Raw genomic sequence first — 17,929 nt, 5'->3', positions numbered from 1 at the left:
TAACCTTATATAATTTAAAGAGAAAATAAATCTTAAAATGTCAAATGAATGGATTTCTATTTTCTCAACTGTCTTTAAAACTTATATGCCAGTATCAAATTATCTCATTGTTATTGGTATATAGAACATTTACGAAATCCAATGTTCCTCTTCTTTGTCATAGCTTAAAGTGAGTTGTCAGTATTTGACTTAAAAGAAAATTAATCCATCTCCAACTTGTGTAATCCTTGGCCCTAATATACTTTGGTCACGGTTTTTCCTTTATGGCTCTCATATTTACACTGTAATTCATAGCACAAATTAAAGGATATGCATCTACATATTTTGGAATATAACTTCACAGAAACTTTGATACATTATTATATTTCACAGAAGTTATGGTTTACTCAGTGTGTTATAATATTATAGAACTATATGATATTTTAGATGATATAATGAGGAAAGAAGATAAATTTAGTGTGGAATTCACTATTACTAGGAGTTCATCAGTTACTGTTCTCAAGATTAAAATCATCAATGCAGTAGCAAGTATTTAGATAGTATTTTTCTTTTTTGAGAAGTATTTTAGGAGAAAGTTTGGGAAATGCAGTTTGGAGAACATCTAGCCCATTCACATACAAAGAAATAGCAAATACTTGGAGCTGACAGAACTGAAAATTTATATTCTAAATGTGCCTCATGTATTAGAAGACTAAAATTTTCTTTAAACTCTTTGCCCTTACCACGGTTTCCCAGTGATTAAAAAAAAATGGAGAAATGCTACTCCTTTCAGTAAAGGACTTAAGGAAGCTTTTAAATACATAGTTTTTTAGAAAAACATAAATATAATTAAATTATTTTAGAATTTTCATTTTAAAAGGATCACTAAATTGTGAGCCTAGATGGATCTCACTTATCTTTGTATCCTCAGATCCTAAGAGAATATAGTACCAGGTAGAAATTCACTAAATATGTATTAATGAATTATTTAAAAAATAAAACTATAATTTGTGAAAACCTAGCATCTTTTATTACATTTGGCATTAGTTCAATGATAATAACTCAAATTTTATTTTATTTTCAAGGGTAAAATCTGTATCATTAAACATTAACATTTAATATGTAATCAAAACAATAAAATTAGGCATAAGTGTAACAATACTATTTATCATTTCCATATTAATATTTGCTTCAAAATGTTTTCCTGACTGGCTAAAATCCAGAGGAATAAAATATATCAAATAGGAAATAAATCTAAATGAATTGTTGAGGTTAAGTTATGAACAGCTAAAAATAGGAATATATGGCAGAAATGTGAACAGGGCCGAACATCTGTCACTTATGTTATTAACTAGAGTAAGTATCTGTATTCAACAGAATCTGGAGTTTATTTGCACTTATAACAGATACTTGGAAACTAGTTATTATTGCTGTGATATTGTTGTTGAACTTTTAATGGACTGCATGCTGTGCCAATTTTGGTGGAGAGTAATTTCTTGTCTAAAAGTACAAATGTGTGAAAATTAAACAAAATGGAAATGCTGACAGATGTTCCGCTGAAGTATCACTACCTTGGACTTATTCCATCTTCTGTTTTCAAGCTTTTTTTTTCCTCATATACTTTAAGAAAACCTCTAAACAACTCTAGAAGTGACAAACGTCTTCACTGAGATCTCTCTCATGAATCTTGCGTATTTTAATAATTGTCAAATTATGTTAAATGTCTGGATCCGCTCTAGGATTACTAAATATATTGGGCTAAGTAATACCAACGTACTAAAAAGAATTGCTCCCTTTAGTGAATTCACAATGTTCTTTCACTTCTTGGCACTCCCATACTGAGTAATTTAATAAATGATATAAATGATGATGATTGTTATGTTGATGATAGTGGTCTGGCCTACTTTTGCAATATTAAATTTTAATGTTTTCTGTGCTTGAATATGGGGAACTTCCACAGTGATTGATTACAGCTGCTTACTGGATATTTTAGACTATTACATTTTTAAAACCCTCTGTTGAAAAAATAAATTTATTTCTAAAACTCTCAAGATTACTTTGGAAACACAATTTGCACCACGTTATTTTGAGGGCTGTGGTCAAGTTGACATTAGCAAAGTAAAGAGGGGAATTAAAGCAATTGTCTCAATGATTAAAAAAGTGTTCTGGTGGAAGTAAGTTTAACTGAAAATCTAAGTCTAGCTGTAATGCCTATCTTTGCTCTGGTTACCATATACCTAAGAAAAACTAGACATTATCAGCCTATTCTTCTCTACTAGTCAGAAATATTGTGCAACTAATAATATGGATGTAAAAGGATTTGAAATTCTTTGGAGTTTTATTTAAATTTCTATTACAATACCCAAATATAAAGTAAAGTAACGGAGCCACTGCGAAAGGAAGAATACTATTTCATTCTCAATTTGTTAACGCAGATCTGGCCTTAAAATAATTCCTTTGAAATCACAAGAGAAGTTAAAATTGAAAAGTTATCCAGGTGATTACCTGTATACAGGTGATTGATTTAAATGTGACAATAAAAAAAATAAAAAATAAATAAAAAATAAAAATAAATTGTGACAATAATAATAGATTAAAACAAACCAAAATCAGTGAGGAGACTCACTTTGCCTTCAAAGGATCCCATTTTCTGGGGAATTTGAATCACCTGGGTAATTATTTCTGTATGCCACCACTTTGCCTAAACAGGCAAAGCCTTTTTCCAGTGTAATTTCAATTAACATAGCAGATGGCCTGAGTCACCGGTCCCATCAAGTTCTTGTTTTTCCGTATCAATAATAACAGAGTAATTGCATCAAGTTTTATGTAGTTTTGCACCTTCCAAATGCTTAGCAAACATGGATTCATCATCTCAGCACTCCTATGAGGAGGTAGGAATTTTTAATAAATAAAGTTAATAAAATATAATCTAGCATAATTGATTTGAAAGCATCCGTGTGAGACAAGCAAGAGAACCTCTAAAAAAAAATTAAATGATTATATTAATTAAATGAAAGAAGGCAATCCTGTTGTATGATTCCTTCGCCCTGGAAGTCATTTCGGGAGGAACTCCATGGGAGGAAGGGGCTTGCTTGTCAAGGTTAAAAAAAAAAAAAAAAAAAAATTATTTTTTTATTTTTGTAAAATTTTCAGTCTCCTTTTTCAAGGGAAGGAACAATCTAGCAATATTTCCACGGAGACGTGACTAAGATATAAGCCCCGCGCCCGGGGGTCCCTGGACGCCCCCGGGGCACAAGCCCGGCCTCCCGTCCCCGCACGCGGGACACACGTGCCGGGCTCCACGTGGCCCCTCCGCTGGTCCCCGAGGCGGACATCCGGGTCTCGGGGCCGCCAGAGGGCGGGACTTCCGGCCTCCTGCGCGCCTTCCCCGAGGCCGCGTCCTTCCCTCCGAGACCGAGCGGCGCCATTTTGGGAAGCGTGAGGCTCCGTCGCGGCGCTCTGGGCCCCTCCGCGCGCCCCTCTGGCGCCTCGTCCCCGGGTGACGGGGACAGGGGACCCGCCCGAGCCGGAGGCCGGAACCCCGCGGACGCGGCGGGCCCCGAGGCCCTCCCGGGCTGGGCGGTCGTCCCCGCCGCGTTCCCCTCCGGCGCCGCCGCCGGGGCTGCTGTCGCCTGTGCTGCGGGCCAGGGAGGAGGCGGGAACGACGACGACGACGACGACGACGACCAGGTGACCCTCAGGGCTCGTCAGAGGCAGGGCAGGATCTCCCCACCCCGAGAAGGCGCGCGGGGTCTGCGGCCTGCACCGTGCCCCGCGTCCCAAAGTGGCGGCGCCTGGTTAAGGGTCGAGGGACACGGTGACAGAGGCGAAATACCCTGGTCGCTCTTCTGGGGTGACTGGCGGCCACTCTGAACCCCCAGGTTGCGTCCCAGCATACAGCGATTTCAGCGCTGTCCCATTTTTATTTTTTATTTTTTTTTAATTTTTTATTATTTTTTTTATTTTTTATTTTATTTTATTTTTTTTTATTATTTCTTTATTTCAGCTCATCATGGGAGTACATAAGTTCAGGTTATATACAATTATTATTTTTTATTTTATTTTATTTTTTATTTTTTTTTGAGACAGAGTCTGTCACCCGGGCTAGAGTGCCGTGGCATCAGCCTCGCTCACAGCAGCCTCAAACTCCTGGGCTCAAGCGATCCTCCTGCCTCAGCCTCCCGAGTAGCTGGGACTACAGGCACGCGCCACCATGCCCGGCTAATTTTTTTTCTACATATATTTTTAGCTGTCCAGATCATTTCTTTCTATTTTTAGTAGAGACGGAGTCTCGCTCTTGCTCAGGCTGGTCTCGAACTCCTGACCTCGAGCGATCCTCCCTCCTCGGCCTCCCAGAGTGCTGGGATGACAGGCGTGAGCCACCGCGCCCAGCCAACTCTGACCTTAATCTTAACTCTGACCCTTTCCATTCCTATCTGAGCTCCCTGGAAACTGCTGCCAATGTATCTTTAGTGAAATCTAACAGATCTAAAGAACATTCTCACTCCTCTGTACTCACTGCAATCATTGCCGCCCTGTGCTACTAATTTGGCACTAGTTATATACCGTCTTTTACTGTCCTTTATTTAAATAATATTTAAGGACCATATATACTGTATCTGATGTTAGTGACATAACGTTAAGTAAGATCTATGTCTGTCTTCTGGGACACTGTAGCTCAACAGGGGGATCAGAAGAAAAGAGGCCAGATTCTATCAGTACAGAAAGCATTTGTCAGGAGGAAGCACGAGGAGGGCAGATAGGAGAGACTCTGTCCTCCGATCTGCAGGTCAGAGTGGCCTTCCTGGGGGAAGGTACGTCTAGGCTCGGAGATTTTTTTTTTTTTTTTTTTTTTTTTTTTTGAGACAGAGTCTCACTCTGTCGCCCAGGCTAGAGTGCCGTGGCATCAGCCTCGCTCACAGCAACCTCAAACTCCTGGGCTCAAGCGATCCTCCTGCCTCAGCCTCCCAAGTAGCTGGGACTACAGGCATGCGCCACCATGCCCGGCTAATTTTTTCTGTATATTTTTAGTTGTCCAGATAATTTCTTTCTATTTGTTTTAGTAGAGACAGGGTCTCACCCCCGAGCTCAGGTGATCCTCCCGCCTTGGCCTCCCAGGGTGCTAGGATTACAGGCGTGAGCCACTGTGCCAGGCCGGCTTGTTGACTTTTAGACAAAGGTAACATCAGTGTCTTTGCAACACTGGTTGATGAAGAACATTTTATTTATTCGTTCATTTTCAATTTCATAAGTGGTGAGAAACCAAGGGTTTGGATGATGGGGTTCAGAGGAAGAAGAAACGCAGGTGTGTAAACGAGAAAGCATTTATTTGGCGTAGTCACACTGTTGGAGAAAGATTTTCCTTTTGAAAAAGTGAAGTTTGAGAAAGTTCATTGTTTCTCAGGCGTTTCTGTTTTCCCTGGGATAGTTCTACTTTTGATCACTTCGCATTTAAGGAGGTAGAAAAAAACTAAGTGAGGGCTGGATTTCAGTTCATCAAACCTGCCTTCATTTAGGTTTTAGTCAGTCCTTTCTTCCTTAAAAAAAATGCCTCCCACCCAGCGTCACCATAATTCAGATAATACCCCATTCAGTTAATAACCTGTCTTTGTCTACAAAGGATTAGGAGTGGCTTTTAAAGCTGCATGTTAAACAAAAGAGACAATAAATAAAATATAATAATAAAAGTATATTAAATAATGTATAATAGTATAATATCATAATATATAATACTATAATAATAAAAGTAGATTAAATAATCTACTTTACTACAACAGTTATTTTTTTGTGCATTGCCAAAGCAACCCTTTTTTGCCAATTAAAGTTTGGCTAAACTGCTAAAAAAAAATAAAAAATAAATAAAATGTAAGAGTTAAGGACACTCAAAGTTGCATGAAATTATGCATACATAATTAGCAGATTGGGCTCTGAGCTTGCTCAGAATAAGTAGTAAAAGAAGGCATTTTGGTTTCTGCAAGACCACTTTGTAAAATCCTTAATCTGCCACTAGAGGCTGCTCTTAATTCTTAACATGTGAGGATTAATGAAGAAGAGAACTTTTTTACCTCAGCCAGTGAGGCGCTGGAAATTACTTTGAAAGTTGCATTTCTTTGCTATTCACATTTTAATATCTTTTCCCCACTAACAGTTCTTTTCTCTTGTTTCTTCTTCTTCTTTATTTATTTATTTATTTGGTTTGTACTGGCTCTGTTTGATTTTTGTTGGTATCTAAATAGAAAATAAAGACACTGTTGTTTTTGGCTTTTGTATTTCAGCACACAATATAGGCCTGGGGTGTTTTGGATTGCTGTTACTAAGTTTCCTTTTGCAATTCGAAAGAAAACCCACCTTTTATTAAGGCACGATTCACGACCAAAGCGCATTGTGTCTGTCGCATTTCTTATTAATCATTATAATGAATTAAATGGTCGTTTTCTTCCTCATTCCCTTTTTAACAAAATGAGGAATATTCAGAAAGGACTTTTCAAATAGGCAAGATATAATTAGATCTCAAATAAGCAAATACAGACTGAGTACGAGGTGAAGTATTATGAAAAGTTCCAATGGCTTCTAGAGGCATTATCTGTTATCAAAGGCATATTGCATTAAAAAATATTTTAATTTCTGACAAGTGATACCTGTCCCTTAAGTGTCAGATGGCAAAGTATTAATCTATAACATGAGTCTTAAACATTCAGCCTTCTACTTAATATACCAGACCTGCGTTTTCTGACTTCCACATCTCATTGTAACTTGCAAAGGGAATGGATTCTAACATTTATTGAGCTCCTGCTGTGTGCCAATTACTGTGCTAGGTGTTTTATGTACCGCTATCTCATTTAATCCTTACAACAGTCCTATGAAGCCGCTATTGTCACCTTTTTAACATGAGAAAACAGAGTCAATGAAGTTATTAATAAAAGTAACTTATCCAGGATCCAGCAGCTACCGACGGTGAAGCCTAGATCAGATCTGGTCTGATTGATGCCAAAGCCCATCCTCTAATTCATCACCCTGGAAGCAGTTTAGCAGGGACAAGAAAACCATTAAGGAATCATTCATATATTTGATAAATAGTTATTGACTTTTATTTTCATTAGCTAAAGTTAGTACTTTATGCATATTTCCTTGGTTTTTTTCCAACGTTCTTCTTCTGTTCTGGAATCCCGAAGAAGATGCCACATTACATTTAGTTGTTATATCTCCTTAGGGTCCTTTTTGTTTTTAACTGTTTCTCAGACTTTCATTGTTTTTGATGACCTTGACAGTTTTGAGCAGTGGTCAGGTATTTTGTAGAAGGTGCGTCGATTGTGATTTGTGTGATGGTTTTCTCATGATTAGCTTGGGGCTACGGGTTTGGGGAGGATGGCCGCAGAAGTAAGCACCATCCTTATCACATCATATCAAGGGTACATGATGTCACTATGCTTCATCACTGCTGATGTTAACCCGGAGCACCTGGCTGAGGTAGTTAGTACCTGTCACGTTCTCCACTGTACAGTTACCTTTTTTCTTCCTTTCCATTCTGAAACCACTGTGCACAGTGCTTACTTAAGGAAGGGAGAGTTGTTCTCTACTTCCTTGAGGGAAAAGTACCCCAATTATTTGGACTTGTGCACAAAAGATTGTGTCTTCCGTTTATTAATTTAATCATTTATTTATATTGGTGTGGACTCAGGGATATTTATTTCATACTTTGGGTTATAATTCAATAGCATTTTATTTTCTTGCATAGATTGGTCCACCTTTGGCTACTGGGAGCTCTTTCAGTTGGCTTCTGTGTCTCTCTGACATACTCTGATTCTGAGGGTTTTTTTTTTTTTTTTTGTCACGTCTTGTTCTGTTTTTGAGCACTTCTTTACTTTCTAGCACTCTAAGATGCTATAGGCTTATCTTGTCTATTTCCTACCCCAGTCCTAGAATCAGCCGTTTGTCCAAGGAGCCATGGCTTCTTTCATTAGAGAATAGTATTAGAAACCAAGAGAGGGTGCTGTGCTCAGTACTACTGGAGTACCATTGTGTCTAGTCTTTGTCAGCGTCAGAGCAGCTGACATAGGTATATACTGACTCCTATATATACGTGTATCTATAAATGTCTCTACATGTAAGTGTCTGTATCTATATTAAGCTAAACATGAGTTCATACTGGTGCCGCAAGCTCTGATCCATTACCACATGGATCATTCTGGTCTTCTTCCCTTGCTTGTCTGTAACCTCCCACTCCAATACTGTAAAACGTGGCTCCTGCCATCTGCCATCTATTTGCTTAATTGTTCAAATCCACTGTCTGTCTACAGTGGTATTAGAGTTGTTAACCAGTACTCCCATGGGAAACAACTTTATCAAATAAAGTACAGTGCTTATGTACAGTTTCTTTTCCCTTCATCTTTCAGAGTCCACTCATTTTCACAGTCACAGAGGTCAGCACTTTCCCCCCCACCCTTTTCTGTGAGGTTGTGAATAATATTTGTCATACAGAGTTTTCGTCACTTTTTATATTTGATCTGGGATCCCCTGATCTCCTAAATGTTTTTTTTTTCTAATTTGCACACATTAAGGTTCATTCCTTGTGCTATAGGTGTTGACAAACGCACAATGTCATGTATCCACCACTACAATATCATCCAGAATAGTTTCATTGCTCGGAAAAACCTCCTGTGCTTCAACTATTCACCTTTCCCCCAGCCTTGAGTCCCTGGAAGCCATTGATCTTTTTACTGTCTCTAGTTTTGCTTTGCAGAAATGTTATATAATTGGAATTATACAGCATGTAGCCTTTTCAAATTGGCTTCTTATTACTTAGTAATATGCATTCAGAATTCATTCATGCTTTTTTGTGGGTTGATAGCTCATTTCTTTTTATTGTATAATATTCCATTCTTTGGATGTACCATAGTTTGTTTTTCAATTCCCCTACTGAAGGGCATTGTGGTTGTTTTCAACTTTTGGCCCTTATGCATAGATCTACTATGGACATTCATATGCAGGTTTTTGTGTGGCTATAAACTTTCAAATCAGCTGGGAAAATACTTTAGGAGTACAATTGCTAGATCATATGGTAAGATTATGGTTAACTTTGATAGAAGTTTCTAAATTGTCTTCCAAAGTGGCAGTACCATTTTGTATTCTCAGCAGCAATGAATGAGACCTCCTGTTGCTCCACATCCTCACCAGCAATCGGTATTGCCAGTATTTTTGGTTTTTAGCCATTTTAATAAGTTTGTAATAGTATCTCATTTTAATTTTCAATTCCCTAATGACAAATGATGTTAAGAATCTTTTCAGATGTGTATTTGCCATCTGTATATTTTCATTGGCAAACTGTCTTTCAGATCTTCATTGGTGAACTGTTTGTCCAGATTTTTTTTTTACTTTAATACATCAATGGTTTACTTCTTACTCTTGCTAAATATCCATTGAGGTATGGCTGAGGGCTTTATTTCACATCCTAACTGTTCTTACTTCTCAAATTAGGCTGATGTAGCAGCCACTGTCTAGAACTGTGTCACTTGCTGTGTCAGAAGGAAAAGAGAACGGGTTGAAGTTCTGCCGGTTCTGGTGGCATTTGCCTACCAATGGCTCATGACATTTATACTTACATTTCAGTGATCAAACCAAGTCAAATGGTCATACCTGATTTATTGGCATGAGGAGATACAATTCTACCATGGGTCTGAAAGAACAAAGCTTTGTGAACAATACTAGTGAACACTAAATATAGAATATAGGTATGGATTTAGAGGTTAGAGGTAGATGTAAATGTTTTCGTATTTTTTCATGGTGGTGAAATATACATGACATCTTTTGCCCATTTTTAAATTGGGCTTTTCTTTTTCTCCTTGATGAGTCTTAAAACTTCTTTGTGTGTTTTAGATATGCTTATCAGATGTATATCCTGCAAATATTGCCTCCCAGTCTGTGGCTTGTCTTTTTATTTTTAATTTTAATGAAGTCCAACTTACCAGTTTTTTAAAATAGATTGTGCTTTTAGGATCATATATAAAAACTTATCACCAAAAAAAAGACTTATCATCAAACACAGCTTCTCCTGTATTTTCTTCTAGAAGTTTTATAGTTTTGCATTTGGCTGGGGGACATACTACTAGCAACTAGACAATAAAGGCCAGGGATGCTGCTGAACCTTTTACCATGTGCAAAGCCCTCACAGTATTATCAGGCCCAAAAAGTCAGTAGTGTCGATGTTGAGAAATTCTGGGTTAGAGAACAGCAGAAGTAAAAAAGGGAATGGAATTAAATGCAAACGGAGGGAAGGAATAAAGATGAGCTTTAGCAGGGGGTTTTCTGGATGATATATTATGTTAATATGTTTTGTTTCTGAAATAATTTAAAATAATATTTTACACATTTTTGTCTGGAAATTTTTTCTTTTATATCTTTTTCTCCCCAAACTACATTTGAATTTACTGGCTTAGCTGTATGGGTTGAGAAGTGATAATTAAGAAACAACAATAGGAAAATACATAAAGTTACAGAGTACACGATTAGGCACATTATTGCATAAAGTCTAAGCTAAGGTTTTGATTGCTCCCATATGCTTCTCATCAAGCCAATCCTAGATGACTTTATATTTCTGAAAGTTCCGAATAAATTTAGATTTTCCAGATATAGCAGGTTGAAACATAGTAATTTACCATCTTTTCTGCCTGTTGGAATTACATTGTGGATCCATTAGGCATCAAGTACCATATTAAACATATTCTTGCCATCAGCTTCTATGAAATTGAAGTTGTTAATCAAGTCATTCATATAAATTTGATCAGTGCTTTTCTGTATGGATTAGGATCTAAGAGGTTTATACATAAAATTTATCTGTAAGAAGACACATCCTCAGATATGCAGAATCATGCTGGGGATGTCCATGGTTTTCCCCATTTTCACACCGCGATTGCTAGGTGAACTCGATGCTAAGAACTGTTTCCAATTATTTAGCTTTTTTCCTCTGAAATCTACGGAGCAGAGTTAAGCACTATGTTCCCTGTAATTTCATAGCATATATGAAGGAGCTCTGTAAGGAATGGAGCAAGATGAGAGAGTACCAAGCATGAAAAGGCCAGATTCTTGAATCATCATTGTGATGTGCTGAATTATTGGGGGAACACTGCAGTCATTTTTATCCTAGAGTAAAGTGACACTGGAAAACAATATTTTTTTCAAGGTAATCATTTATATTTATTTTTAAAAGGAGTGGAGAATTCTCTTGTTGATTGTACAAGAGCAAAGGCAACAGCCGTTTCTTTGGCTAATTCATGCAGTCCTCGAGAAAAACTTAAGCCCAGGTTACTTTGGTAGGATTTGAAGTAGTAAGACGTATGTGAATAAAATGATATTAGGTCTATGTAATTCTGAATAATAAAATAAAGATTAAAATGGTAATATTGGTCCCTCAAGTACTGGTATTTAAAGTTTAAAAATCAATCAAGAGAGAAGATTAAGTGGTGTTTCTTTGGTACTAAAAATGTAAAGCTAAGACGAAATTGTTCTCTTTTCACAGATTTAAGATACAAAGAATGATATTTAAAGACATTAAAAGGACTATTAAATTCTCTTCAGTTTGTAAAGAATCTCCTCTGAAGCACACTTAGAAGTCCCTGAGTATGTTAAATACTCTATTAGTATGTTCCTTCATAAACAAAGAGGAACCGTTTAAAAGCTTTTCAAGGCATATCAACACAGTACTTAGCAAAAGCACTGTTTATAAGGCTTCCTTCATAGTGCTTGCAAATTAGTCACCAAATGCTTAATAGGAGAAAGAACAGATTGACAAAATTAAACTATAACATTTGAGCACATTAGCCATTGTTAGGTACATTAGAAAACCATTCTCTTATGGCGTCTGTATTTTGTTTTAGCCACTCGATATTGTTTTTCACAGTTTCCAGCACTTGTGCCCTGGATGTTTCTCCTGCTCCAGCATCTGGATATTTTGCGAAAAAGCTCTCGATCTGCAAAAGAGAGGGCAATAATTAGAAAAGTCATTTTAAGCCAAATTATTCTCCAGGAATTTCATTTACAAACTGGATTTGTTTCCTTCTCGCCTAGAAAGTCAGTATCACTGCGCAACATGGAGTTACGCCTCTTGGTGCATCGTTTGGACTATGCCTGTCTCTTAGAAGAAATCACTACCCATGGCGTTTGGATGCCCACGACATGTCAAACCAAAATATGCTCCGGTATGTTGGGGAAGGAGGGGGACATGTCAGTGGCTGGCAAGCCTGTTTCAGTTTCTCTGGGTTCTCTATTTTCTGTAGCTTCCCCAGGGCATTCCCTAGAAAATCTGGCCCATGGAATGAGGGTTTTGCCTAGCGAATGCACTCCAGGAGTCTGGAGTATTTTAATATACTTTCAGTTCACTTATTAAGTACTCATTTAAAAAAAAAAAATCTCTGTTAAACTTGGTTCTATCCTCCCTTTGACCTCCAAAACCCTTCCCGAAACTCAACCGTACTATTATTTGCTCTGCAAAAGTAAGAATTATTTGGTTTCTTCACATACAGAAGTCTCTTAGCATTCCAATACCTAACACACAGAGAGTAAAACTTCATACGATCTCTATTTGTTCAAAATTAATGGACATTTCCCCCCCAGGAATTGAGATATTTGAAACCTGAAAGATCTGTGATTAGTTTTGAAACTCCGAAACTATGAATGTGAATGGAATCAAATTTTGACCAACTTATTCCAGAGTTACATTTATCAGGAAAGGAGGGACCTTCTGCCCACGCCTTGGTGAGCTGAAGGGTTTCATGTGGCTGCCTCGGCCTTCCAAGCCCTCACCTCGATCAGCTTTTAAACTTTGTTTCTTGGTCATTTGAGGTTTTTTTTTTTTTAGTTTAGAAAACAAAGTAGGTGTACATTTTATAGACATAAGAATTATCTCTTACTTCACTGTGTATACTTATCAAGATAAATATATCAAAACATCATGTTTTACACCTTAGATATATACAATTAAAAAACAGACAAAACTAAAAAGAATTATTTCTTTCTTTCTCATTGTCGTCTGTGATTTGGATTGAAATAATGCTATATCTATTTGGGAAAAAAACTTTAATTCCGTTCCATTTTAGACAAATATAGAGAAATTTATCTTCATACCTGCCAGAGTTGTAGTTCAGTGTTGAATGGCTCTGCTATTGTGACAATTCGGCCGAGGTTTCTGTCATTGATTGTAAATCTGAAGAGAAATTTAGAGGAGAAAAAGAAAATGTCAGTGCTCAGAACTTCAAATCTTTTCTCTAAATGTGGATATTGCCTTTTTATGTTGTAGGGTTCTTTTTTAAAGTAATTTTCAATGTAAGCAAAACAGTAAGAAACTCATTTAATTTAAAATCATTCTATTCAGGAGAAATTCTCCGTAAATTCTGCACTTCTTTTTGGAGACAAATTCACAGCACTTTCTCAGATGTGGCAGACGGCTTGCTGTATTCCCCAAATCTGTTCTTTTTTCCTGCACACATGAGCACCCAGCTAAAGACCACATTTCTCAGCCTTTCTTATACCCAGGTGTAGAGAGGTGACCCAGCTCTCGTCAACAGAACATGAGTGCAAATGGTAAATTCAACTTCGATCTCCTTGCTTAAATCAAGAGAAATTGCTTGCCTTTGAGTTTTGGGGTTTTTATCTCCTCCTAGGCTATAGAACATGGACATACCAGTGATTCAGCTTCAACCACACAGGATAATGGCCTGGCCTCAAAAAGCAGAACCAACCTCACAATTTTGACTGCTCACTTCAAAGTCTAGTCTGAGTGAGAAATAATTACCCACACATGTCCTGGCTGCTGCTGCACTTCTGTATTTCTGTTACAGCAGAACAGCTCTAGCACCGTCATGCTAACGAATACTCTATGCATCTTCCTGTTGGTACAGAAATTTGAATATAGGCTATTTATCATGCTTTCAAACGGCTTCATTAGCTACTTGCATTTTGAGGATTATCACCTGTGTCAGGCTGGCCAAGCAAAGACACCTATAGCTAAGTACCAAGGTAGAATTTTAGAGATAATATTCTATTCTATTCTTTTTGCATTTTCTCTCTTCAAGAGCAAGAATCAGAAGTTTCCTTACAGACCGTAATACAAAGTGTCGTAATAGAGGTAAAAATCTCATTGCAGCTAATCACAGTGCAAGAAAAACAACCACAAAATTATATTTAAAGCTCGAACCACTGGAATCTTGGGGAGGAGTGCAAGAAAATACATCTGTGAGTAAAGCAGTAAGAAAGATTTTACATTTAAAAATTATCACAGAGCAAAAACAAAAACCGTTAAGATAAAAACTGATAAAGTTCATGTTATACAAATTTAAAAGTTTTATACTAAAAAGAAAACCTACCATAAACAAAAGTAAAAGTCAAACACTAACCGGAAAAAAATAGTTGTAACATATATGATAAAGAGCAAATATTTTTACTATATAAAGAACTCTTAAAAATTAGTAAAAGAGAGAAATATGCTAGCATGAGCTTACCAAAGGTATGAAAATGTACCAATGGGAAAATGATGAAATGCTCTAGCAATCAACCACGATCTTCAGTGCCCTGGGCCCAATGCCCACTCTTACTGCAGACGCCACTGAGTTTAGATCCACCATGGTTTTCATCCCTAATGTCCGAAATGTGACTCTGGGGCATCTAGTGACACTGCCCCTAAATGTGTATACTTCCTTTCCTCTGACATATTTCCTGGATCTTCCCAATCTCTCATCTCTCAGACCCTTTCACCTGGCCCCCGGAACTGTCCCTTCATAGGAACATTACTTCTCACTTAGAGAATGTTTACTTTCCCATCTCCTCTGTAGGCAATGGGGTTGGTGTGCTCATGCTCCCCACCGCTGCTTCCAGAACATTCCTCCCCCACCCTCTTTAAAAACTTCTGTTCCTTCAGGTTACTCCCTGTCATTTATGATACACTTTGACACCTGACTGCTGGTCTTCTCTCTACTCCAAGCCATGACATCATCTTGGGTGATATCAAGGTCCAGACAGATGATCGATATAACATCTTCGGTCCTTAGTTTCTTAACTGTATTTCCAATGATACCTTCTTCACTTGACCTCAGCCACCAAATTCCTGTGATACCTTGTGATCACCTGTAAGTAATCTGCCCCTAAAATTGTTAATTTACACACCCTTTATTTCTTTTGTTTTCTTTTTCTTTTTTTTTTTTTTAAGCCAGTCAAATTTAGCAGTGGGGGTTGAATACCAACTTTAGTGACACTAATGTTAATAAGTTCTGATAACCCACTACCATCGGACCAGCTACACACCCTTTATGACATAACATACCTTTCATTCAGTTTCCACTGTGACTGTTCATTGACTCTGCCTGTGTTTCTGGCCAGTTAACTGTCCCCACCCTACTTTCTCCTGGACCACCAGCTCTTCCTTTTCTTCCACTTATTTCTTTATATAGTTCAGATTCCGTGGCCAACCATTTTAAGTAACATTTTTGTCTGAGCCCTAAATTGGTGTGTATTTTCATAATTTATGTCTAATAAAGTATACATGTATTCGTGTGATTCTTTTACTTCATACTGGTCTCTATCACTGGACTGTAAGCTTCATGAGGACAAAGAACCAGGTCTGTTTCTCCTTACTATTGTATCCCCAACTCCAGTCATGATGCCAGGCACATAGTAGGTGTTCCACAATATTTACTATGAAAGTGTTATAATTTAAAATGAGCCAGGCATGGTGGCTCATGCCTGTAATCCCAGCTACTTGGGAGGTTGAGGTGGGAGGATCACTTGAAGCCAAGTGTTCCAGACCAGCCTGGACAACATAGAGAGACCCTATTTCTACAAAAAATTTTTAAGAAAAATTAATCAGGTGCAGTGGGGCATGCCTGTAGTTCCAGCTACTGGGGAGGCTGAGGTGGTAGGATCTCTTGAGCCCAGGAGTTCAAGGCTGCAGTGAGCCATGATTGCACCACTGCACTCTAGCCTGGGCAACAGAATGAGACTCCTACCTCAAAAAAAATTACTAAATAAAAATGAAATTAGATATCAGTTTTCATATGCTCAATTCACAAAAATATTGAAAAATAACACTAAATGTTGGAAAGGGTTGGAAAACAGGCAGTTATTATTAATAGTAAAATTTTTCTGGATGGCAGTTCTGCAACATGTATCAGAAACTGTAAAAATAAACACATCATTTAACCCAGTAATATTACTACTAGTATTACTTGTATTCTAAAGAAATTGTCAAGGAGATTTAAAAAAAAGAACTAAGAGATTCACTTTCAAAGACATTGTTCATCAATACATTATGTATAATAGTGGGGGAACAATTCTATTGTCCAACAGATAGGGATTGACTACATAAACTAAGACACATGTATACATTGAAACACTATGAAGCCATTAAAAATAACAGTGAAGATGCATATTTAAAGACATGAAAAGACATCCACAATATAGGATGATGTGGAAAAAAAGCAAGTCATAAAACCATCTATATAATATGATTCCATTTCTGCAAATTAAATAAATAAACAAACAGCCGTAGAAAAATTTAAGGAAAAACAGTAACATGACAATAGGAATTATTTCCAGGTGGTTGTATTACAGCTAACTTTTGTATTCCTATTTTTGTTTATTTGCATTTTGTTTATTTGCATTTAAAGAACACGTATCAGTTTTAATAAGAAAATGGGAATTTAAAAAAGCAAATCACACCGAGTTGCTGCAATGAGATTCTATAGATAGATTCAAAGAAAGTCTGTTAATTGTAGGTAATAAAACAATTTTTTTCAATGACCTATAATTTCTATAATATTCCTCTCTGGTTTTTCTTAGTGACTAAAAATTAAACAATATATTTAGAAACTAGAAATGAATAGATTGAATGAAAACTGCAACTACCTGTGTAAATGCTAGAAATGTGAGAATGAAATATGTTCATCCCAAGAAACCAATCTCATATAAAGTATAGAAAATAGGGGGAATATTAATCATATTGATTTAATCATGTTGATTATTTCAAAACCAAAAATAAGGATTTAATTATGTTTTAAATAGTTTAAAAAATTATAGAAAATCCTTTTCTTGGACTTACTATTTTTTTATTTCAAAATATCAAGGGGGTACAAATGTTTTCACTATCTGGAAACATTGTATAATGCTGAAATCAGGGCTTTTAGAGTGCCTTTCACCGGCATAGTGTCCATTTGTACCTGATAGGTAAGTTTTTATCCCTCACTCCACTCCCACCCTCCCCCTTTCTTGGTTTCCAATGTCCTTTACATCTCTTTGTGGCCCTGTGTACATGTCATTTAGCTGTGTTTGTTTTTCAAATCCTGAGATATTTCACTTAGGATAATGTTCTCCAGTTCCACCCAAGTTGCTGAAAATGACATTGTTTCATTCCTTTTTATAGTTGAGTAGCACTCCATGGTGTACATATGTACAATTATTTTAATTCACTGATAAATTGATAGACACTTAGGTTAATTCCACATCTTTGCAACTGTTAATTGTGCTGCGATAAACATTCAGGTGCAAGTGTCTTTTTGATATGATGATTTCTTTTCCTTTGGGTAGATACCCAGTAGTGAGATTGCTGGATCACATGGTAGGTCTACTGTTATTTCTTTGAGGAATCTCCATACTGCTTCCCATAGAGGTTGTACTAATTTACGGTCCCACCAACAGTGTTTAAGTGTTTCTTTTTTACCACATCTACACTGACATCTATTGTTTTTTGAACTTTTAGTAATGGCCATACTGATAGGTGTAAGGTATCTGATTATGGTTTTAATTTGCATTTCTCTAATGATTAGTGATGTTGAGCATTTTTTGATATGTCTGTTGGCCATATGTCTATCTTCTTTTGAAAAAACTCTGTTCATGTCTTTTGCCCGCTTTTTAATGGGGTATTTACTTTTTTCTTGCTGATTTGAGTTCTTCGTAGATTCTGGATATTAGC

General features: G+C 37.0%; 1 protein-coding gene across 1 annotated transcript in view; it reads right to left on the bottom strand.

Moving 5' to 3' along the window:
- Nucleotides 1-11,144: 11,144 nt before the first annotated feature.
- LOC123627758 (glutamyl aminopeptidase) overlaps nucleotides 11,145-17,929 on the bottom strand; it is a 66,771-nt gene continuing 59,986 nt past the window's right edge. Inside the window, exons 19-20 of the mRNA XM_045537484.1 lie at nucleotides 13,096-13,174; nucleotides 11,145-11,942 (exon numbers count right to left, since the gene is read on the bottom strand). Coding sequence (XP_045393440.1) covers nucleotides 11,790-11,942; nucleotides 13,096-13,174 — 232 coding nt within the window. The 3' untranslated portion in view covers nucleotides 11,145-11,789. The remainder of the gene's footprint in view (nucleotides 11,943-13,095; nucleotides 13,175-17,929) is intronic.

Source organism: Lemur catta, chromosome 26 (assembly GCF_020740605.2).
Source record: "Lemur catta isolate mLemCat1 chromosome 26, mLemCat1.pri, whole genome shotgun sequence".
Lineage (NCBI taxonomy): Eukaryota > Metazoa > Chordata > Mammalia > Primates > Lemuridae > Lemur > Lemur catta.
The sequence above is the reverse complement of the archived record's forward strand: the minus strand, read 5'-3'. Positions and strand labels throughout refer to the sequence as shown.